Here is a 24,093-nt window from a genome sequence, read left to right on the forward strand (position 1 = left end):
AGTTTGTGTGTTTATATCTGAGAAAAGCACATTCACAGTACAAATAAAGCACTGGCTTTATTTGGGAAAACTACCCACATATAAATATCCCTCATGGCTAAGACTTGGTTATTTTTCCAAGAAGAAATAAGCCTCATCTTCATTTTTGGATAACAAATATTAAGGCATGACAAGACACAAAGCAGAAATTATTACAAACAGATTCAAGGGAGGAGATTTAAGATCTGAAAGTTGCAATGCCTGGAACAAATTAGATTGTCCACACAGATCACAAAGTGGCCTTATAAAAAACAAAAGCTAAACAGTTTGCTTGAAATCAGCAACGCATGAGTGAGAACTTAATAAAGTCACTTCTATGAAGCTCAGAGATCCACGTTCCTCTCCTGCTTTGGAGTAACGTGGCTCTGTTACTGCTAATGCTGAGGTCACACTGTGCTTCTCTGGATGAAGATGGATGAGGCCAAGATGCATTCCGATGGCGCTGAGCATGGTGTGACTCCTTGCAGATTCTCTCACAGCACATATGTATATCGTGGCCTTTGGAGAACGGAACTGCTGATGTTCTCAGAAGGTTTTTCCCACTTGCCTCCTAAAAAATCCCTGAAGTGAATGAAATTGCATGATTTTCCAGCCCACAAGAATTGCACTGCTGGTACTAAATGGTGGAAAACAATAGGAATCTTAAATACTCTTGATCTGTGGGAAGTAGGTGGTCCTGCTGGCTTTATTCCCCTTCCTATTTGGGCATCTGCAGTCACACATTTCTGCTCGGCTGCAAGAAAGAAAAAGGTTCCAATTGTTACAGAGCAGGCTGAGGAACAATTAGAACTAATTCCCTTGTATCCTTGCTTCTTTGGTTAGAATTCACAACTGCCTAAAGATGGTTGAGCCAAAACCGCAGTATTTTTTAAGATAAAGAAGATCATCTCAGCTGCTGCCATGTAATATTGGCTTTCATAAGGTGTTCTGAGCCTAAAATAGCTTTACTTCCTACACCTTACAAACAGAGCTCCTTTCCTTTTTACTTCTTATCTTCTTTTAAAGTGATTTAAAGGGAATTGTGGAGCCTCTGTCTAAGGGCAGAATGGCATTGTAATACTTCATCAGTGCACTTCAGCATCATCGTGAAGACAAAAGTTGATGGATGACTTAGGCCTTTCCAGAGAATGAAGTGCAGTGGTTTTCCTCTTAGAAAACAATAGTTATTCTCAAGCTGTTTTGTCCTTTTGGAGACTGATATTGGAAATGACATTTTTATTGGGGTAGTGAATACTGAGCCCAAAGACTGTCAGATCAGTGATGTGGTTTCTCTTCAGAGTACTTTAAACCTGACACCCTTGGGGTGGAGGGATGACTGTTTGCATAAACAGTTTACAGGCTGGATGTCAAACATATTTTGGGGAGCCTTGTCAAGTAAGACAGTAAAATTAAAGAAGTCTTACAGCAGATTTGTAGTAGCCTCTGTTTACAGCAACTGTGCAACTGTAAATGTCTGTCCATGGCTTGCTCTGCCTCGAGTTTACCATCTTAATTCCCCTCTGGGCGACAGTCATGCAGTGCATACTGCTTTAAAAAGAAGTGTCAACCATACTGCTGAAGAATTATGTGTTGGTATGAGTTTATTTTCTGCTTATAATCCAAACCCTGGTTTATATTCCTCAAAGAAGTTGTCACTGCATTTAACCAATCATTTTACCAAACTACCTCTCATGCAGCAACAAAATCTGCTCTCAGACAAAAGAGCATATAGAAACACACGTATCTTTTCTGTGCTAAAAATGAGAACACTGACATTCACAGTGGACTCCACAGTTTATTCAAGTCTATTGGACTGTCCTTACTGACCCTGAAATTTTCAGTGAGGACATGAATTTGCTGTAGCAAACCCAGGTCCATCTGGTGAAGTACCTCTCAATATAAGAGCATGTCCCTGCATTCACACGTGTGGCCAGGTTTGCCATGGGTGGATTGAGAAGAATCAGAAGTAAGTTCTGTAAGATTTTTTCTGCAGTGAGTGTGAAGGTTTGAGAGGAGATGATGCTGAGATTCTCCTGTGTGCCACTTCTGTGGTGGCAAGGAAAAGAAGCGCAAACACGTTTTTGCAGCTTGGCTTCGTTCTTGGCAGCCTGCTACCACCTGCCTGTTCTGGATTATTTTTACCCTTTATATCAACCCCTTGATCCTCAGATGCTCCAGGAGCACAAAGAGCTGCAGCAGTGCCCTGAGTTCAGCAGGGATGCTAATGGTGTCCCTTTTCAGCTGGCTGCCAAGAGGTCTCTTGATGAGCTGAACTGCTCCATGGCCTCATTTAGCTCCTACTCAGCCAGGTTCTCACTGACCTCAGGAGGGGCTGGATCAGATCTTAATTGGGCATCGGGAAGATAAATTGGGATTGATTCCAGCTGTAGTCTATAATATGCCTTTTCATCATAAAATGAAAGTAGAAGTAAAATTAATACTGACAATTCATTGAGTTTTGACCCCAGTTCATTTATTTTGCTCACCACCTTTTCTCATGCCTAGCTTGAGAGTGGCTCTAATTCATATATTTTTTAAAACTGCTCATCTGTTACCAGTAATTGATAATATGCTATGGTCTTTTGCTTTCCCATGATTTCCTGCTGAAGCCAAGAATACCTGCATATTTTCTTCACAGTGTTTTTCTTCACAAAGTTTCCATAGGAATTGAATTCATTCCAGTTGATTTCTGTTGTTACTGGTCTGTAACAGACTGGGACATACTCTACACTGGATAAGTGCACACAGCCTTTCCTACCCTCTGACCTCACTGACACATGAGTAGGATGAAGAGGGCTTAATGTGGAGGTTTATAGCAGCAAGGCTTCAAGCAAGCTGCAGAATACACAACCCATACCAGCCTTAGAATGCACGTTATGTCTCATGGTCTGTATCATCAATGGCAAATGGAGCTCTGTGTAAAACACCTTCCTAAGTCCTCTTTTCTGCACTGAAGATTTTACATAGCACCCAGGTGTAGGGCTTCTCCAATTATATGTATCAAATTATAGTGGTATCGACCCATACTGTATTTCAAGAAGACATATTGCCTAAGCAGCCTTTGGGTGAATTACTGCTTCGTGTGTTCTGATTCCTGAGGTATGGAAGGGTAATTCTGTGGAGGATTTGGGAAGCTACCCAAATCCAATGCACTTGGTACTCCTTGCTAAGGGAGGAGATTCTGATACATTTATATGTTGGAGGCACTAAGCTTAGGGGGCAAAAAGAGTTTCTTTTCCAAAGAAGACACCCTTTTTTCAGTGTTTTTCATTTCATGGCCATGGTGCTTCCCAAAGCCAAAGTTGTGACAGTTCTACTTGTTGACTCTCTGAGCCTTGAACACAAGAGGAGCAGCCTGGTGCCAGTTAACCATGGGAGCTGGAGCAGTGGAGAGAACATACAGTCATTGTGCTGAAGCAAGATGACTTGAAATTCTGTCCACAAAGCAGGTGGTTGCCCTCTTTTTGACTGACTGAGGAAAGTGTTCTGCTCTGGTTTTCTTTCAGTGCCCACAGCACTGACTATTAGAAAGGAAATTGCTAATAACTTGATAGGTAATGGGCAGGAGGAGGGAATGGCGTCTAAGACCCTGGTCTCATTTTGCTTCTCATTTTGTGTTCTGCTGTGACAGGTTTATGTCAATGGAGAGTGGGTCACCAGCATTGGAGAAGGAGGCAGCTTTGGGGAGCTGGCACTGATCTATGGAACGCCCAGGGCTGCCACAGTCAAGGCCAAGACAGATCTCAAGCTGTGGGGCATCGACAGGGACAGCTACAGGCGCATCTTAATGGTGAGTTTGTGGAGAATGACTTGTTTGTGGAACTGATATTTTTGCTTTCTTCTGTAGTGCCAGTGCTACTCTGTTCAGATTGCACTGATTATAGAAAGCTCTGCGGTCTCTGTTCCTAAATAAAAGAAAGGACATCACAAAAACATTAAGTAACTAAATTAAGTGAAGTAAAAGGTGACAACATTCAGCACAAAGATGCTGACTCAGAAATGCAAGTGAATAATATATATAACTGCTATACATGAATAGCTGCAGACAGCTGTGAAAGCTTCAAGAAGCCTCTGATACCCACCTAAGCTAATGCAAGTCTCCTCATGTACCTCAAAATATCTTTCATCACTACACCTTGCCTATGAGGTCTTCCAGTTTGCTTTATAAACTATTCTAGGCAGACAATGCTAGGGAAATTGTAAAATAAAGCCTCATGTAGACTCTACCCTCTGTCTGGTTGGCCAGCAGACAGCTGCATACATCACAGGATGTGAAGCTGCAATCTGTGCTGAGGGCTCATGGCTCTGCTCCTTTCAAACTCCTTGGTCTCCGCAGCAAAGCTCAGAAGACCTTCTGGGCACCTGGGCTATGTGCTAGCTTATGGATTTGCTGCCAGTTCTTGAGTTGTGAGTTTAAAATGGAAATTCTGATGATTTACTTTAGCAACATCATAACTTTTTCGGGTGGTGTTTGTTTCTGATCTCAAAGTGCGTATTGTTTCCTTCCCCATAAAATGCTCCTCTTTTCTTTTGATAATTAACAGACAGCTCTTCTTAAATCTTACTTCTTTCTCTATCGAATTTGTCCCTAAAAGATGCATTATTTCATTATGGAAGGAAATTAAATTATGGTCTCAGCATAATAAAGGATTGTGCATTTTGAGATTGTATTTATTTCCAGTGGATGTCGCAGGTAACTGAAAAATCAGCAAAAGGATTGAGTGGATTTTACAGTTGAATGATTAGTTCTTAAGAAATGGAGTGTAAGAGTGATCTCTGTTTATACCTGTAGTGACTGTTGGATGTCTCTATGAAGCATTACTGTTTTCTCTCCGTATTCCATTATCTGAACTCTCTGTCACATTAATGAACATCGCACTGACATCCAGAATTCAGCTGATGGAGGTACACTCCATGCCCAGGTGTCATCTTGGTAGGTGCAGGACAAGGTACAGGAATAGTGGTGACAAACACACGATCCTCTCTTGTGTTGTTATGCAGGGTGAAATTCTTCAATGCTTCCCAATGGAGAGAAGCAGGCAGCAGTAACTGAGACTTTTCTGCAAGATACTTCTGTATTTCCCTCACAGCTGGGACCATTTAAAATTCAATTACATTCAACGCTCAAACATCATAATTGTAATTTTCCCAGTACTTAGATATGAAATATTTCAGGCAGCGAGGTGAATTAATTGCTGCAGGTATTGCAGGTGCCCTGTTTTTCGTGCTGTCCACTTCAGATGCAATTTCCTTATCCATACTACATGGATTCTGTCATCTTTTCATTTCTTTGTACGTGGATAATTCCTTGGCTGTAGGTGAAATGAGACACCTGTCTCCGTGCATTCATGTGAGGGCAGGTTACAGTGTCTCTCTGCACATTTCCTCGAGCCCAAGAATTAATTACATCATGTTTCAGTGGTTGTATTTCATACTTGAGGCTGACTCCGCCATTACTTGGCTGGTTTTGCTGTAGTTGGTTTTAAGAGGCAGCAGTTGGTGCCTTTCAAGTCCCAGAAACACGATTTCCTGCCATTTAGCCTCTAACCTCGTGTTTCTAGAAAGCTGCTGGATATTTTAGATGTAGAAGTGCTTCTGATTTTAAATGAGGAGCAGCAACGCTTAGGACAACTTTTGAAATATATCATTTACAATGATTTGAAAACTGAGAGGGAACAGCATTTTTTGAATTTATTTCCTGTTTGCAAATACTTTCGTCCAAAGATGGTGGTTTATTTTTTTCTTTTCTGTAGTCAGATAAAATCCCTCCCTGACCCGTGATGCTTTTTCCTTTTGTCTGCATTCCTTCCTGGCCGTGACCAGTCCCATTTTTCTCAAGCTGGCATTGAAGTTTTATTCAAGTTGTAAATATTTATTTGTGAATCATGCCTTCAGGTCTGCCCTTGCCAAAAAGATTTTATCCTGTCATGAGACGTTGACTCCGTGCCTCATTTCTCCTTGCAGGCTCTGCTTTGGTTCTTTGCTTCACACGCAGTCAGTTCTGGTCTGTGTTTCTGCTCACTGCCATTTTCCCCACTTACCTGTGTCATCCATACTGACTGCTCTGTGGGATAAATAAAACGTGTGACAGGAGGTTTGGGAGTTTTGGTTTCCCATCTTTTTGGGTGGACAAAGCCTGATGCAAAAAGCTCCTGCTGGCTTTTAGTTGCCTTTGTCAGCCATTTATTACTTGAGACTGTCCCAAAAGAAGCTCTTCAAAATAGATGTTTTTCTTTATATTTCATTGCCTCAGCCCAAGTACCCTGATAGCTTAAGGGTCACATTCAAGTTTGTTTTAGCAGCTGTGATGGTTGTAAATGCTGGGATCATTCTTTTTGTTAGGATTTGCAGAGAAACTGCTTGACTTTCACTGCAGTCCTTCGCGAAGTGTTACAGCATGAAATTCATTGTATCACATGGATTACAAAAACCACTTCAGCGTGTTCCCCCCTCAGTGCTCTCACGGATTTCTGCACGTCTGTGTGTCCCATTTGTTACATAAAAGTATCTGTGCTAAGCTGCATGCTTTTCACACTGTTGCAGTTTTTTACCCACACGTTCTCTGTCTGCTCATCCACAAACACAACTGTGTGTATGTGTTCTGTATTTATTTACATTCTTCTGGGAGAGATGCAAAGGAATTTTTTGCCTTAGGATTCTTATCTAATTCAGTTGCTAAAGCGTTGCTGCTTTCTTCTTTGCTATTGGGATTCAAGAGCATCACAGAGTGGGGAACATCCCAGGGTAGTACAATATTTGTATTCTAAATATGGCAAATACCACAAATACCAGAGAAGCAAATGTCTGTATCCCTACATCAGATTGATCCCCCAGACAATTCAGTTCCCAGACTGAGGAAATTTGAAGTATTAATTTCTTGTAATTTCTTCTGCAAGAGGGCCTGGTTCAGGATGATTTAACTCTCCTATGGTTCCCATGCTCCAAGTTACCTGGCTCTGAGAGTGAAATTGCATTGCATGCAGTACTTTTTACTTGTTTGGCAGATTTTGCTCATGGAAAATGAGCTATAATACTGGGATATAAGCAGTGACAAGGAAATGTTAGACAGTTCCTAATTTTGTGTCGCATTTTTTTAATGGTATTTTGGCTTTGTTTTGCCATCTCTTCAAAGCTTTGAATCTGAGTACACGTTCTTTAGCAAGTGCCTTTTTCCACTGAGATAAAATCAAGTCAGGAGGACTTAGCATTTCCATAAAATGTAGATTGCATGCTTGCCAAAACATAAAGCAAACATGAAGCCTACTCTCTCTTTAACATCCATGCAGCCAAGGTCTTGTGGGGTATTCTGTTTTCAGGGCCAGCATTGCATTGTTTTGTTGACTTTTTTTCAGGCTCCTGCAAGAATGTACACCCTAAGCATCGTTCAATATCAGGTTTACCCAGGGATTAACCAGGGCTGGAGCAGCCCAGAAGGCCATTCCAGTGCTTCCTGCCAGCTGCATACCTGCCAGCATAGCTTTTTTATTTGAAACTTGAGCCACGCTTTGCTTTTCGGTAGCCATTTGTTGGGCTTCTTATTGAAGGTGGGGATTTCTAGGAAGGACCCAGTCAACTCCTGCCAACCTGTCTGCAGTGTCAAAGAAAGGGAGCATAAGAGAAGGCACTGCGAGTGGTGGAGACTGCAAGCGGAGTGCTTGCAAAGAGGCAAGCAGAGGGGAAGGAGAGCAGAGACCTGACTAGAGAAATGGGGAGGAACATGGAAAAAGAAACCAGCGGAAATGAAGAAGAGACAGCTGGAAAATAGATGCATCAGTCCTATTCAACACGATGTGTTGTAATCTCTGCAGCATTCATTTTTTATAGCCTGTGTATTTTTAAGTGGTCCTCAAATGTCTTTGAACACTTCCCTGGTTGGAATTGGCAAACACAAGTGACTTGTTTCTCCTTGAGACTGTTTCAGGGAGCAGCACTGCAGCTTAGAACATTAGCAGCTCTTTACAGTGAGAACCACTGCTTTAAGGAAAGCTCGTTCAAGTCAGCTCTGAACTGGGGGGAAGCAGAACAAAGGAAAGTGGGGAGAGGAGAAGCAGTGACTATTGAAATACGAAGATATTAATAGGTGAGAAAAAGCTGAAGTAATAAAGGCTTTCTAGAACATGCCATCAAAAACCCTGCCAGAACAGAATTGTTCGTGTACATTACTGTTGTTACCTGGCTCAGTCAGTAAGATTTTTGCTTCTCTTGGGGATCTTTTCTGAAAGAGAATAAATCTTAAGTTGTGAAAACCTCTTTGATATTCATCTTAAAGTAGATTTTTGTAATTTTCTCCTATTACTTTGAGTTATGTCAAATTATGCTGACTAAATTATCTTATCTAAAATATGTGTAGGTGCTGTCTGCTTAAAACCTTTACAAGCATGCATGCTAGTTATGAGTATAACGAACCTACGATCTTGGTGCTGTGCTGAGCTACGCAGGCTGAAGTTGTTTAGCTCTTTCCATTTTAGCTCTCCCCAAGGGTTTTAGCAGTTCTTCAGGCTTGGTTCAGCTTTGCAGCACTTCTCTGCAGAGGAGGTGCTCAGGCAGGATGTGGCAAACCAGCAAAGTCACATCAGAGCCATGGAGGTAAGACTTCACTCCTGAATAATGTCTTGGAGTGCACAAACCAAGGTAGCCTTGGCCATCTTCTTATTGCAGGATGATGTTGCAAACCACATCTCACCTGCTGTCTCCCAGTTTGCAGATACCATTGCTGTCTGCTTCTGGAACATTGTGAAACTACTGCATACGATCAAATTTAGTACATATCCAATGAGAGTGCTGGTTGACACTTCTGCAGAAACTACTTGGAGGTAGGAGAAGGAGTGGATGATGGAGTATGATGGAGTTCATACTCATGAGTAGTTAGACCAAACAAAGCAAGTATAAAAAGGAAATTGTGAGTGAGAAGTGACACTGCATGTATGGCCAGGGATAAGAGGGGAATATTAGGCTGATCAGTGAAGGTGGGAAAGTAGGCAGTGAACGCGTTCTGTTTTTCTGATTCATGGGAAGGAAGGACGATTAATACTTATGGAAATAAGCACGTGCTTTGTTGCTTGTAAGATTTCTACTGCTGTTTCTTTTTTTTAGCTTATATTAGAGTAGTCTCCCCTGATCTCTTCCCCTCTTTGTGTTTATGAGAGCTTGAGCAGGAAAATGCACTTCAGTGAAAACAAAGCAGTGTCCTGGCCCTGGTGAGTGCATGAAGGTGAGCCAGACTTCTGCCTACTGGAGGAGGAGTGGGGATCCAGCTGTGTTGTCTGGGAACCAGTTACACATTAAGAGCAGTCCCAGTTGTAGCTGAGGTTCTCGATGCTATCACAATACAAATAGTAGCACATTCAATTAATTAGTTCCCTTTCCCAGTTGTCTTCAGAGTGAGTTCTGTGTCGCTGCACTGGCTTAGTTTAGCCAACATCTCACACCCCATGGTCCCACAGTGATGGGCTCTCACTGCCCAGCCCTGCCAGGATGCCAGCAATTCCCACTTTCCTGGGTCTTGTCTGCATCCCTAAATACTCCAAGCTGTGGTCAGGCGGGACTTATGGCCACTGATTACTGCTTCTTAAAATTCATCTGTGTCCACAGTCATTTTAAAAGCATTTTCCCCATCTGTCCCTGGCTGCCCTGGCCCATCACACTAAACCACCAATCTGGTTTTCCACAGCTGTCAATTTTGCCGGTCTAGTTTCCACTCGATTGCAGGGAGGAAAGCAGAGTCCAGCTTTCCGTTCTTTGTCTCGCAGTGAGCTGTCAGGATTTGGCGTGGTTTGCAGAGCCTCCTCCGTTTGAAGTTCATTTTTTTCTTTTTGGCACTTCAAATGCTCCAGGGGCCTCCGAGGTTGAGAACCAGGTTTGTCAGACAGAGAGGTCAGACCGGGGTTACTGATGCTATCTCCGGGAGGGGAGCTGTCATCACCGGGCTCAGAAATTATGGGGGGACGTAGAGGGGGGACACTGGGAGCTGGTGCTGCTGGTTCAGAGACCCCGGAGGGGCTTCTGCTGCTGCTGGGGTAATTCCAGAGCAGAGGTAGCCTGGGAGAGGAGGGTAATGTTGGAGGGCAGCCGGCAGCTTCTGCTGGTGCTCCTGTTAGGAGCTGAAGCTGCGGCCCGGTGCTTTGGTGGAAGAATTGCCTGTGATTTGGGGTTGTTGGATCAGGCCCCACCTGAGCAGCACTTGTAGGAAGAGAGAATACAGACACTGACATTTGCTTCTCTCTTCTTTCTGGCCTGAGAATAAACGCCATCTTCATTTCCCTTTCTTCAGGAGATGAGCATTGCCACCTCCACGCTGCTCTACTCCTGTTCTGTAGGTCTGGCTCATAGGCACCAGGCAGCCTCTGACATCCACCACAGTCTGTCCAGTGAGAAACGACATGGGCTGTCGTGTACAGGAACAGCACAGTGGAAGGAATTCCTCTTTGCTACTTCCAAGTCACTGCTGTCACTGCAGGAGCTTTAGCTTATTAGTAATTTTTGTATTGGTCATGTTGCGTTGTATATATTCGTAACAGTGTGTGACAAAAACACTTTCTGGAATGGCTCCTCCGTGGTGATCAAAGTTCATGTAAGTTTTTTCCTGGTAATTTATCACACAAAAAATCCGAATTGGAAATGACTGTGCTGCTGACTGTGCATATGTTGGTGGATTCTCTGCTCCAGAACATCCACATTGTGTTAAAATGGTAACATGATGAGGTTGCTCAGCAGGAGCAATACATACAGCACTGTGCAGGGTGCAAACACAGGCTGGCACACAAACACTCCTGGCATTAGAGAGTTTCTAACCTGAGAAGATGGGATCCATGAGGGGGGCACTTTTATGCACTTTATCATTGTAACCTCCCTTCTTGTAGGGCCTCACTGGTAACAAGATATATATTGAATTAGCTAAGGAGTTAATTGATGAAGCTAGATGTGTGCCTGCAGTAATGGACACAATTCATCCTTGGTGTCCAGTAACACCAGGGAAGTCAGTGAAGTCAGTGAAATTACACCAGGGCTGAATTTGATTCCTTCTGTCTTTGCTTATCAGGAACACAACTTGCCCAGACATTTTATGGGGAAACATTTGCCTTTGGCTGTTTTTACTGGCTATGCTTAAGATTTGGAAGGAGAAGGGAAAAAAAAAGCAGCCGTAGGAAGAAATCACAAAAATACTTTGTGTAATGCCCTGCCTTCTCTTTCTCTCTCCTTTAATAACAGGGCAGCACACTGAGGAAGCGGAAGATGTATGAAGAATTCCTGAGCAAGGTCTCCATTTTGGGTCAGTTGCCCTTTGGACTTGCATGTTCGTTCCTCTGTTGTACATGCTGGCTGAGTGAATTTTGGTCTTTGATGGCATGATGAAAGCAGTGGTGGTCAAACAGGAGATCTCACAGCTGCACTGTTTCCTAAGGAATGAAAGTGTAAAGAGCCCTTTTTAGGAGTTGTTTTTCTCATTCTTTAATAAGCAGTGCACATTTCTTTGAAAGGCAAATCTTTCCTTAAATATGTGAACAGACATGCACCAGTAACCTTTCAGTAGCTGCTGCTGCAGTAACTGCATGTGGATAGAAGAGAAAACAGAACAGAGTGACGAATTTGTCATAAAGTCAGTTACATCCTTCCAGGTGGCAGGTGAGAAGCTTTTTCCTGCAGGAATCCTATATTTATGTGCACTAAGCAAACTAACCTCACAAATCAAAATGGGCTGAATTTTTTCTTCTGTGTCTTTTACAGCCTCTGTCTCACATTCTTAAAACATCTGTTTAGCTTCTTGTCCTTGGATTTTGTTTCCCTTTGATTAATGTGATAGCCACGAAATTCAGACATGTTCTTGATGGCCTTCAGTAGGAAAAACAACAAACCTGTAATGCCGGGCCAATCAATCACCATTAGCAGAGCAGAAACTTCTAATAAGGAGGATGGTGTTAGTCAGTACAATGAAATGTTGGTTCTGTATGGGAAACGTCATGCTTCTACTAGGGCTATTTTGAAAAAAACGGTTGAGGATTTATTTCCTACATAATAAAAGTATTTGTCTTCCTATTTAAGCACTTTCTGTTTCATGCTTAAGATATTCCTCTGTGATTTGAGCTTATGCACCTGAAATATGAGAGTCTTCATGAGAATAGACTTGAACTTTGGAGAGGTGCCTGCAATATTCAACTATGTTTCTCTGCTTAAAGTAAGCCAACTATATAGCATACTTATTAATGAAGTTTACATCATTTAAGTGCCTTCTTTTATGCTTAATTTTAAACTTTCTGTATCAAAAGTGTTAGTTATACTTAATTGTGGTGAGTATTTAGAGAAAAAAGGATCTCTGCACCTGTACTAATAGAAAGCAATTACAATTTGAGACATCTCAAACCGATTCCAGAGTAGAACAGTTACGCAGAGATGCACTTCCTCAATCACATGGTTTGCAAGATAGTTATATCCTGCTCTGTAGAATGGTTTTTCAAACTCAGTAAGAAATGAGTGAGGACTTCAAGACTTGAAGCTTTTTTAAGTACAGAAAAGACCAGACAAAATAACAAATCATTTCAGGAAGAAAGAGAATTTAGGTGAGACGTTGAAGGGTTTATTTCATGCGTGTGAAGAGTAGATGGCAGCTGGAAAACAAAAGTATTTTAGACATCTCAAAGTGGAAGGAAGTCAGCATCACCTCGTGCTTTAATTGGTCAGAACTTGGTGATTTCTTTACAAGGCCTGCCTGTGTCTGTAATTACCTCTGTAATTGTAAGGGCATAGATTTGCGTGAGGGCTGCTCTGAAAGTAATGCCTCCTGTTTTGTTATGTTGGCTCATGACATCAGAGGCAGATGTCGCTGGGATGGCAGCAGAGGCTGAACCTTCCCACCAATATCCCATTACATTTTGTGACCACGTGACAGATGGCAGCAGAGGGACAGTCTGACAGGATGGCGTCTGGCATGGAAGTGAGTATGTAGCAAAGGTGTGTCACTGAATTCCTCTGTGCAGAAAAAATGGCCCCACTGACATTCATCAACACTTGCTGAACGTTTCTGGAGACAGAACAGTGGACGTGAGCACAGTGAGGGCCGAGTGGTGCATTTCAGCAGCGGTGACAGCAGTGTGAAAGAAAAGCCATCTTCTGGGTGGCCGTGCACAGCTGTCCCACCACGAAATGAAGCGGGCTTTGATCAGCTCCTCTGCACAAATCAGGAGATTACGATCAGGGAACTGTGTATGGAGCTGAGTATTGGCACTGTCAGAAATGCTGGTAGAACATTGGAAAAGCAGGTGTTTCCCACAGAAGGAACAGAATGAACACCACATGCAAATCTGTCAGGACCTATTAAACCAATACAGGGCCGGAGGTGACAGTTTCCTGGGTAGCATCATTAGTGATGATGAGTTGTAGTGTCACCACTATGAGTCAGAGTCAAAATGGCAGCCTGTGGAGTGGCAGCACATGAATTCCTTATCACAGAAAAAGGTGATGATGCAACCCTCAGTGGGTGAAGTGATGTGCACTGTCTTTTGGGGTAGGAAAGGGGTGAAAAGACAAACAGGCTCTTGTTCATCACTGGTGAAAACGCACAGCTAATGGTGATGACCGTGTTGAAAAGCAGTGCTTGGTAGCTTAGAATTTGCCCTGTCAAGTAGTGTTACTGTGCTCTTTGTGGCTGTAGTAGTTTCCATAAAAATAAATAGGAGGCATTACTTTTGAAGCAACCTACTTTTTTTTTTTTAATCCTAAGGACTTTTTAGGTTATTGGTAGCTGCCTGTCTAAGAAGGTATGTTGAAACTAATCAATTTAAAATTTTTCCCTGGCCTTTAATTAAATGTACAATAATGAATTTGAATGTACAGTTTAGAAATTGAAAAGATTGGTCTACTTATTTGTTGTTTGAATTTAACTCTGCAACTCAAATGTTAAGCTCTGTCGTGTACAAAGTTCTGTATGGTACTCTGCTTGCAAGAGCCATTAACCAGTGGATTTGTAGTGGCATAATTCCTATAAGACAAAAGAGAGACACTTCATGACTAGAGCTGGAATTAGCTTTGAATTTTTCATAAAGGCAACTGAAGAAGTTTAAAGAGATTCTTTCTTTTCATTCTTAATTACTGAGCTCTTTCTTTAAAAAAGAAAAAAAAAAAAAGAAAGAAAAAGCCCACTCTACTCTGCATGAAAGAGTTTTATGCTCATTTTTAGTCAAACAGAGCACTGTTTGAATGGGGCACTGATGGTATGAGCTTGGACTTTGATACTGATGGTTCTACACGAAAGGCCACAAATATACCAGGACAGTCCATTAGTGATTATAGGAGGGAAACATATTAGGAGTAATTACTTCTCAAGTTGCAACAGAAAATGCACAGAAGCATTAAGTTGTGTTTTTGTCAAGCAGCTCAAAGCTTACCTTTCGTGCACTGATCACCCATTTGGTCTTGTCAGACTCTGTGCACTCTTTGGGCTCAGCCAAAGGGCTGTTTGGATTTTAGAGAATAACTCTTTCACATTCCCACAATGCTTCTGAGCAGTGTATTGAACTAACTGCAAAAGCCAGAGTCTGAGCAAGCAACCCAAGTCTGGTCTTGTTGTCAGAAGCCATAGAAGCCACTTAAAATCGTCCAGTAATTCCTAATGAATTAAGGAAGAATCAGTAGAGCTCTAGTACATGAATTTTAGCTCAGCTTTTGAAAGCTATGAGCGTTATATCGTTGTGTTATCCTTTCCTTTTAATAACTTCTAATCCTGTTGCTTTTCCCACTCAAATCTGATTAAAAAAGGTAAAAGTTCAAACACAATTAATTCTCTTGAATTCTCATGCAAAGAGGCAAAAGAAAGAGACACAGATTACCGTCCCTTATCTTCCTAAAGGCAGGACAGATAGAATTTGTCCCTAGGAAAGGCACTGGGAGGAAGCCAGCAGCCCAGGGCTGGCCGCTCTGCAGACTTTTTTGCCATGCAGGTATCAGAGGGAATGGTGGCAGCTGCAGGTAAGCGATAAGGACACAAAGCCACAGGAGCCAGGCTTTGTGAGTTCCTTTACTCATAAAACAGACTGTTAATAATTTCTTATTGAAGTTTACTTTGAAGTTTTATAGCTTTTTTTTCCTCTGAGCGGCAGAAGGAAAAGAAAAACAGTTCTTACGCTTTTGTGTGCAGTCCCAATGGCCAAAATTGCAAATGAAACAGAGGTGCAGCTTTACTGAAGCAGACTGAGCCCCACTGCCACGCATGCTAACAGGGACTCGTGTTGGCTCCAGGAGCTCCTGATCTCATCTTTTGGATCAGCACCTTTGCAGTGCTTATTCAGAAGGCCATTGTTAACCATCTGAGAGCAACGCTGCTGCAAAGACACCAGGACTTGTTCTGGCATCTGGGGTGGGATGTGGCAGGAGAGGATCTCAGTCTTTCAGAACAGCTGGGCTGCTCCTGAGCATCGAGGCAGCAGAGCTGATCGCAGACCTAGGGAACTGCAGCCAACTATTCCTGTCCAACTTTCAAGATTCTTATCTGAGCGATTACTAAAGTCTAAGGCACAATGAATAAATGTATTCATGTTTCCCAACTTGAGGTTCGTGCAAAGTGCCTGGATGAAAGAAATGTTTCTTCTATAACAGAACCAGGCATATCGGGGCTGTCAGTTTATATATGAATCTTCTGCCAAAGTTAGAATCTTTTTATAATAAAGTTTTATGATCTTCAATATTTTAGAGTCCCTGGATAAATGGGAGCGGCTGACAGTGGCTGATGCGCTGGAACCTGTCCAGTTTGAAGACGGGGAAAAAATTGTTGTGCAGGGAGAGCCTGGTGATGACTTTTTCATTATTACGGAGGTAAGTTTGGCACCCTGATCAGCTGTGTCTTTTCCTGGTAAAGATCAAGACTTTGTATGAAAGGCATTTGGTTTCAGTTTAATCTCTTGCTCCAGCATAAATCCGAACTAACTCCACATAGACCAGGAGAATGACTCAAAATTCACATGAATTCAGACACCGTTTCTGTGGAAATATCGCAGGACAGTCCTTGATTTCCAGGGAAGTGAAGGCATGGAGGAATTTTGAGGTGTGTCTTCTGTCTTTACCATTTGAAGGTTCCTTTTCTACTTCATTTTTTAGATTGTTCCAAACTGTCCGTATTTTACAAGGCTGGCCAGCCACACGGTGTGTTGATCTTTGTTCCCAGAGGGACTTACAAGGGAAATTGCAGCAAACATCTGTAGACTGGAACAGGAGACCTGATCTGAAAATGGATCATTTGTTCTTCATTTTGCCTTAAACTCAGTCCAAATGGTGGAGCCATTTTCTTGTTTACTCTCACATAAGCAGACAGATCTGTCAGGCAGCTGAAAATACTGACATCTTTTTGGGAGTATATCTGACACTTCAGTTGCACCATCTCACTTCTGCAAACAGATGCTGATGGGATTTCTCCTCCTCTCTGGTATAAATATTTGGGTCCTCTGTATCTCACACAAATACTTAAACACTGTGATATAACAAGTTATAGAAAGGCATTTGAGAGTCTTTATTTGAGAGAAGGATAACAAGACAGCATTAGGATATGATTGTATATGAGTTGAAATAGGAGTTTGGGACATATTTCTCAGTGCTGGCTGTGAGTGCTCCTACACAAATCCATAGACTGGCATGTGGCTGTGTGGTGACAGTTCAAGTGCACAGCTCAGGCCATGTGTTATACGACCAGCAATAAGGCAGTGGGGGTACAAGGGGTAGTAGCTATCTGAATTCCTCTGGTGGGAGAACGTGGGTCAGGTGGATGTAATGAAGCTGATGTCGTGGTGTTGCCTTAGAATCCAATTGCTTGTACACGTAATACATCTTGGGTTCCATCAGATGCTGTGCTGTGACATGATTGTTTGGAGGAAAGAGACCTTGTGCCACGCAGGTGAGAAGGGGTTTGCACAGCACCCATTCCAAATGGTTCAGGGGCCAGCAGGTTTTCCTTTGCTGCTTAAGTATAAATTTTTGGACAGGTGCCTCTACCCAAGGCAGCCAAAATTCAGTTCATAATCAATATATGACACTTAAAATTCTATTCTTTTTTTCCCTCTTGAGTGTTGGATGCTGGTGACGAAATATTTATTTGATTTATGAACACAGTTTATCTCCTGATGCTCACAAAGTTGTCAGTGCAAATAACCACACCTGCAGAGCACACAGTTACACACTGAGGAACTTTAAATATGTGATGAGCCTTCAAATCAATAGTGAGGGAATAAAACCAGATTAACTGTTACTTAGATGTTGTTTTTTGTCTCATTAATAAGATCTTTACTGTATAAGAAGAATTGAAGAACTGTTGTGCCTCTTTGGAAATGTGGAATTTTTATTTCTGCAAGTATTACTGAGCATCTTGTTATTCCTTGCAAGAGCATGAGACTAGAAAAACCTGATTTTCTTAGCCATCAAATTCCATATGGAAAATTGGCAGCTTGCTAAAGAATTATTGAAGGCCTTTATTTTCCCCCTATGAAGGAACAGCTGTAAAGACTTGAATGGGTAAGAAAGTATTAGCACTGCATAGTATGTAATCATAAAGTATCTGCTCACCTCACCCATGCACTGTAAATCTTGCATAGTTTCTTAGCCTGGAAGTTGCCTGTACTGTTCTGCATTAAAGAATGAACGTCCAGTTATCAGCTATTTTTTGTGCTGCAGAAGTATTTGTGTCTTCTCACAGAAAATCCAAGATTTGTGTTTTAAATCTGATTTCACAGGAGTTTGCATCTTTGGTGTTCGATTGATCTGTAGGAGATTTGATACGAGCCACTGGGAGCGCTTTTTTCTGCAGACATTGGTTGAAAGCTGGTTTGTTGTCACAATATGCCTGACAGTCATTATGGTCTTTCATATGTTTATTGATTTCTGTGGCTATACAGTCCAGAACACTACAAATGCAGCCAGTTTTTTGGCTGCCATGCATGCAGAAACCATTGCACGCATCACCAGGACGCAGCCTCCTTTGCAGGCACTTTGCCACAGAATTTTTGGGCAAGATAGTGAGTTATTACAAAACATGGTTGTTTGCAGAAAGCCTTAGGCATATCAGTTACCAATTTGTAAGTCTTTGGTAAAGCCAGAGAGATCACCAGCATCACAAATATTGAGACTCTTGTTGTAAAAGGTTCTTGCAGACAGCAAGGACAGCGCGTGGATTTTCAGTTGTTTGCACCATTCTCCGTCATCTCCATAAATTGCTCTTCCTGTGGGATGCAGTCTTTTCCATCTCCTGGTCCTGCAGAAGGACATTGCCAGCAGGGGAGCTGGCACGCTCGGGATTTGCAGCCTGAAGTGCACCTGGTCACCTCTTGAAAGGGACACTTCCAGATTGAGTGGAAAATTCCTGATTGAAACCAGGAATATCACCCTTGTTACTATGGACAGAGGTAGATGTCATGCAGATTCACCTGTTCCCTTTTTTGTTTTCCTTTTGGTTTTTTTCTGAGAATAACCTTTTTTCATGGCTTTCTGTCCAGCATCTTCCTCCATACCATGGCAGGGTGCAGGCTGCTGGAAGGACAGGCTCTGCGCATGGAATTGAAAGGCTGCAGCATGAGCTCAGCAAAAATACTAGAATAACAGAAAATGTGCATGGGGAAAACCATGGGAAACCAGGCTTTGTAAGTTCACTGCTCACAAAGCTGTCTGTGGTCATTTTCTGGTAAAAATCTAATGAGAAGAATATTACCCTGAGATTTAAGGACTGCCACAGTTTGTCTGTCGTTCTGTCTTCGCAGGCAGCAGTGCGTTGCTTCCTTGCAGCAGGTTGGGTATTTTATTCATTTACATTTGACACAGCCTTCAACAAGATTTAGCTTAAGTATTTCAAGGCTGCAATTTTTTCCAGCAGTAGATTTTTTTTTTTAATGTTTGTACCGTGTCCCTTCATTTGAAGATAGGCTGAGAAATGAATGGATGCTTACGGAAGCAAAGTAACTGCTTTTGTGAGATTGATTTACTGCACTTGAAACTGGTAATTAAGAAAAGAAAAAAGCAGCAGCCCTGCAGTTTTGTATTTTCAGATATTTCCAGGTCTCAGTTTCCCACTATGCTTTTCACACAACAAACTCGGGCTTTCCCAGACCAGACAGATGTGGAATGTATCTGTTGGATTCCAAGGTCATGGAATTATCCCATATGAGATTCCTGGCACAGAGGTGAAAAACTTTAAGCACCGTGAAACAATTGTTGCCATAAAGAATAATATTTTGGCAAGCGTAAATCATAACAGATGTACAGTTCCTAACAAATAAATTTGCAGTTGTATTGCACACTGCCACACTGTGTACCCAACAGTAGGGAGGATTTATTCATCTGACTTCAGATAAAGCAAATATTTTTAGCTAGTGTCTTAAAGTGGCAGCTTGCAAAAGCGTGTGAGCTTTGCGAAGTTAAACGACGTAGGATCTGCTATGGCCCTTTAAATGAAATGTTGTTTGAATGGGGGCTGATTTTTGTTCCCAGCTCGTGCTTTGCCACTGTTCAGTATGAACAGTAGTTCAGGCCATTTTAGTGGTGCTGTGGGACTGGAAGGAGATTTTTGCTGTTGTCTAGGTTACTGAACAAGGTAGTGGCAATAGAATTAAAAACAGAGGTTGGGATCGTGCACCGTTCTGTAACTTCAACTCAGCTTTGGCTTGGTGGCAATGCACCCTGAAGAAAAGCCCATTAAGCAGCAGCCAGAGTTGATGGGATCGCAGCCCTGCAGTGCCCTGCTGGGATTCCCAGCTCCCACCCCTCCCCACATCACCTCACTTGGACCTTTTTGTCACTGCTGGGCACCATGTATACTGCTGTGAAGCTCACTGACTGTGCTAGAGGAGTCTTCCTGTATTGGTTGCATACTGAGTGCTCTCTGTGCTGTTTGCTTGCTGAGCTGCTGCCATATGGCCCTGATTCTTCATAAGGTTTGACGTGGCTTGAGAAAAATGCACACACAGATGCAAATGTATGCAGGTGTGGGAGGGGAGAAGTGCAGTGAGAGTGCCCTGCCGTGCCAGCTTGTGCTTGTCCTTAACGTGCTGTCTGTGCTGTCGTCTCCTCTGAGGACAGTTTGGTTCAAGTGCTGCCTAAAGCAAAGGAATAAAACTGCGTGAGAAGCAAAACAATTCCAATTAATTGTTGGTTGAGCTGCCCAGTGATAACATGCAGCAGTCTAAAAATAAAAGATCTAAAAATAAAAGATAATTGGCAGGAGGAAGTTCAAGGAGAAGTGGACCCATTGTATCAAGCAGTTTCACATTACAAATTTTATTGGAAAAAAACTTCAAAACTTACTTTTTTTTTCACTATAGATGGGTATTAAGTTAGAGTGGGTAATTCCAGCCTTCTCTGTGCACAGCTTGGAACTGGTGTTCTTCCCTGCTGTCCTTGTGGCTGTCAGAGCAGCCTGCAGGCAGTGTTACCCACCCCACACCTCTGTTTCCACACCAGTGGAAATAATCCTGATGACACTCCATGAAGGTGAGCAACAGCTTAATGGGAAATCACATTAAGTATCCATTGGTACTGAAACTAGGGAATGGGAACAGCAAAATTGGAAAATAAGGGAAAGTTTTCACTGTCAGCACAGAAATCCTTCCAAAAATAGTAGAGTGCTGCCCAACTGATGGAAATTAGTGGAATGAATTGATAGTAATTATTGATCCAGCCAAGGATAGTGCAGATCACATTCAAAACAGCGTGGTGCCTGCTGGGGGGCTGCTGGTTGTCGTATGCTGTTGATGTTTCCAGTCAGGGCCACAAACTGGCTCCAGTCTGGGCAGGATCCACCATGAGTTATTGTGACTGTTGAAAGCATGCTTGAGATACCATCCTGTAAGTGAAATCAGCGTTTCCAACCCTGCTGACACTCTTGGCACGCTGTGGGGCATCTCTGCACAAATGGCTTGTTAGGTGGAAGAGTGTTTGTAAACCCTTTGTGCCATGGTAACGTGAAGGAGCAGAGGAAGATCCTTGGGCTCACTCCTTGTAGAATTGGCCCTTTCATAGGAAAAGGAGACCTGAGTCTTAAATTGCACAAGAAGCATCTGAAGATTTATGATTTAAAAGCTCTTTAAGAAGAAAAAAAAAAGAAAAAGAAAAAAATAATAGCCCAATTGTTTCCTGCCTTAAATTGTTGCTCTTTGACATTCTAACCCAAGAGAGACCCCTTTGGCACCTACCCCTACGACAGGCAGGAGAACTACAAAGTAAACTTCTTCCGTACGGTTAATGAAGTCACTGCCTTAGGCACACTCTGCTATCACACCTGATAATCTCTTTAAAAACACAGTGTGATTAATTATTAATTAGGAAGATGAATGTTGTCTAGAAAAGGAGTTTCAAAGGCTGCAATCCGAACTGCCTAGTGTTACCAGGATTTTGTTGATACTGAGTATGTTTGTTAAGGGCAGTCTACAGCAACTCCTCGTATGCCTAATAAACAAAATATACCTAATAAGCAGAGCAAGCAGTTACTGAGAGCTCTGTGCTTTGCTTGTTTTTAACTGTGGAGACATTGGTTTTTGCAGAGCTCTTACAGGAAAGGTAGTCTGAGTTTTGTCACTATCACCTGGCTGTGCTTACACAGTGGTGTTTCCATTTGCCCCACATCAAAGTTCGTCTGCATTCAGGATGGGATTTTTAATGGCCAGATGACATCAAAGATATCAACTGAGGCATGTGATTGGGTGCCATCCTGCCTGAGGACAGAGGTGAAGTGTTTTTCTGAGCCCAAATGACTTAAATGCAGTCTCAGTCCTGCTCTTGTTGAGTTCACTCTGGGTTCTGTGAGTGATGGTTGCATCATGCTGCACATATGTAAAATTTTGAGCATGCCCTTCTCCCTCTGTTGGAAAGGGCCAGTATTTTGTAGTGAGCGAGTGGCTGCTCTCCTTCTTGTTCTGCCAGCAATGGAGGAGCTGTGAGTCATGCAGCTTTCAGTCCTTCCTTCCATCTTTCTCCAGCCCTCCAATATCCGTGGCAGTGCCGGCTCCTGCAGTACGTCCTGCAAAGTCTGTAACCTCAGGAGCAATGCTGGATCATTTGCTGAACGATTTTGTGAGACTTCAGATTAGCCAATATTTCTGGTCTATTTTAGAACTTTGCAGGTTTTGTTCCTCATTTGTGGCAGAAACCAGGACAACTGTATGTAAATTCTGTGAGTTGCTATGAACTCAGAATTGGAGGATAATGTATAATAGTTTAAAAATGCACAGTTAGAAAAGCGCCGTCAAACCAGTCATGACTCAAACTCTTGTCCACAAGCAGCATTAAGCCCTCTTGCATCATCCTCCTCCAACACCATTCTGTTTAGATAGTCCATATATTACAGAAAAGAAGCTTCTTTAATTTGCTGGGAGAGAAACAATTTAAAAACAGCATATACAGCCAACATTGAGTTACTGAAATCAGATTCTCACCTGGTTTGGCACAAGCACATGGCCTAATGTGTACGTAGGACAAAATAATTTTGAGAGTGATAATTACTGTGGTATAAAATACATTTCACCTTTTCATCTACTTATTTTATCTTGCTTACCCACTTGTCTTACTCAAACATCTCAAGAACTTCATGGAGCTGATGCCCACCACACCTGTGTGATGAGGTGCATGAAGCACCCTCCACGTTACAAGTTCCAGTCTGAAGCAAAAACACAAGAGTTAAGAGAGTTCATCATCCCTACTGAAAATCAGTCGGTGAGAATAGGGTGCTTTGCAGGTCTTGGAATTCATGGTTCCCACAGAAGGCCTAAGGTGGAGATGTGTGTGTTTTATGGCCAGGATCCAGGGTACCCCACCAACTGTTCCTTCACGTTAGATTTTACTGCCCTCAAATGATGGGTGCTATTTTCTACTGCAGCTTATGTGGAACTAATTTGCTCTTTGTACTGCTGACTAAAATTTGTTTATTTCTTCCCTTGTTTTTGTATGATAGTCTTTCATAAGTCAAAAGTTGGGAACTACTAAAAATCCAAGATTGTTTTCTGGCTAAAGGAATTTTTGCAGTGTCTTTGGCTATGTAGTTCAAAGGATTTGTCTTCTCTTGGAAAGCAGCCCTAGAACTGCTGATCCTTAACTGTAAAATCAAAGCTGTCCCAAGAATGATGCTATCAGCACTCCCAAAGGGCTGCAGTGGCAGCTGAGGAGTGACATGCTATTGGTCTTCCAGGACTCTGCAACTGAGAACACTGCTTGTGCCAGAACCTCGAGGTACATGCAGGGCTTTCTGTGTTACCGTCTCACTGGGACATCAGTAAGCTTTTCTCTTAAAGCAAAACATGAGGAGGATGCAGTGCAACAATCCAGTTCTCGAAGGTTTAGAAGCACTTCTCTTTGCACGTGCTGTATCCAAAGCAAAAAACAAAAGTCTATGGATGTTTCCCCAGCTCATTTCTGACATGGCAACTTGTGTAGGAGTCTTCAGTCTCATTCAGCTGCAATTTGAAACATCTGATTTGTAAACCCATAAATGGAAGATTTTGCTGGATGTTCAGCCACACCCCGTCCTCTTACCACTATGGAATACGTGGAAAATGGGAGATCATTTGGTGTGCAGAGATGTAGAACCTAGCGTTAATAATTGGCTGCTTCATTCTTGATATGTATGTCACCATCTCGATTTTCATCAAAAACATCAGTTTTCTTTGTGCTCAAAACTGACAGTGACTTTTCGTGTATGCAATACTTTAAGGTATGGTTTTAAGTCCTGATTCGAAGTATTTACCCAAAGTGACCAAGACCATGGTAAATGTAGAGTGAAGTGAAGGGCATTTCTGCCAGGAGCGAGGAGCTCCGTCCATAAGCTGGCCTGAGGAATGCCCCTCTGTGTTTGAACGAAAATCCTGCCACATAGGTATGGCCTGGAATATAGTGGGGTTCCGTGGGAAAGAAGTGGAGGGTTTCCTGATGCGTGGTGAAGCTCAGCCCTTTCTCTGGATCGTGTTAAAATTCCCTGAGACAGCTTTTATCCCTCCTCTGCAAAGATAATGTTGAGATGACTGAAATAATACATCCCTGAGGGCTCGGCCATTAGCTTTATAATGTGGATTTAGAGGAATGTGCAAGGCTCTCTGCACTGTCCTTCAGAAGAGGCACCTTTGATAG

General features: G+C 42.4%; 1 protein-coding gene across 2 annotated transcripts in view; it reads left to right on the plus strand.

The window, feature by feature from the left end:
* The window catches only part of PRKAR1B (protein kinase cAMP-dependent type I regulatory subunit beta), an 87,611-nt gene that overhangs the window by 53,103 nt on the left and 10,415 nt on the right, over positions 1–24,093 (plus strand). For both annotated transcript variants that reach the window (XM_052679885.1, XM_052679886.1), the window contains exons 7-9: positions 3,650–3,808; positions 11,227–11,287; positions 15,698–15,819. In XM_052679885.1, coding sequence (XP_052535845.1) covers positions 3,650–3,808; positions 11,227–11,287; positions 15,698–15,819 — 342 coding nt within the window. The remainder of the gene's footprint in view (positions 1–3,649; positions 3,809–11,226; positions 11,288–15,697; positions 15,820–24,093) is intronic.

The sequence above is a fragment of the Tympanuchus pallidicinctus genome, unplaced genomic scaffold, assembly GCF_026119805.1.
Source record: "Tympanuchus pallidicinctus isolate F22 unplaced genomic scaffold, pur_lepc_1.0 scaffold18, whole genome shotgun sequence".
Lineage (NCBI taxonomy): Eukaryota > Metazoa > Chordata > Aves > Galliformes > Phasianidae > Tympanuchus > Tympanuchus pallidicinctus.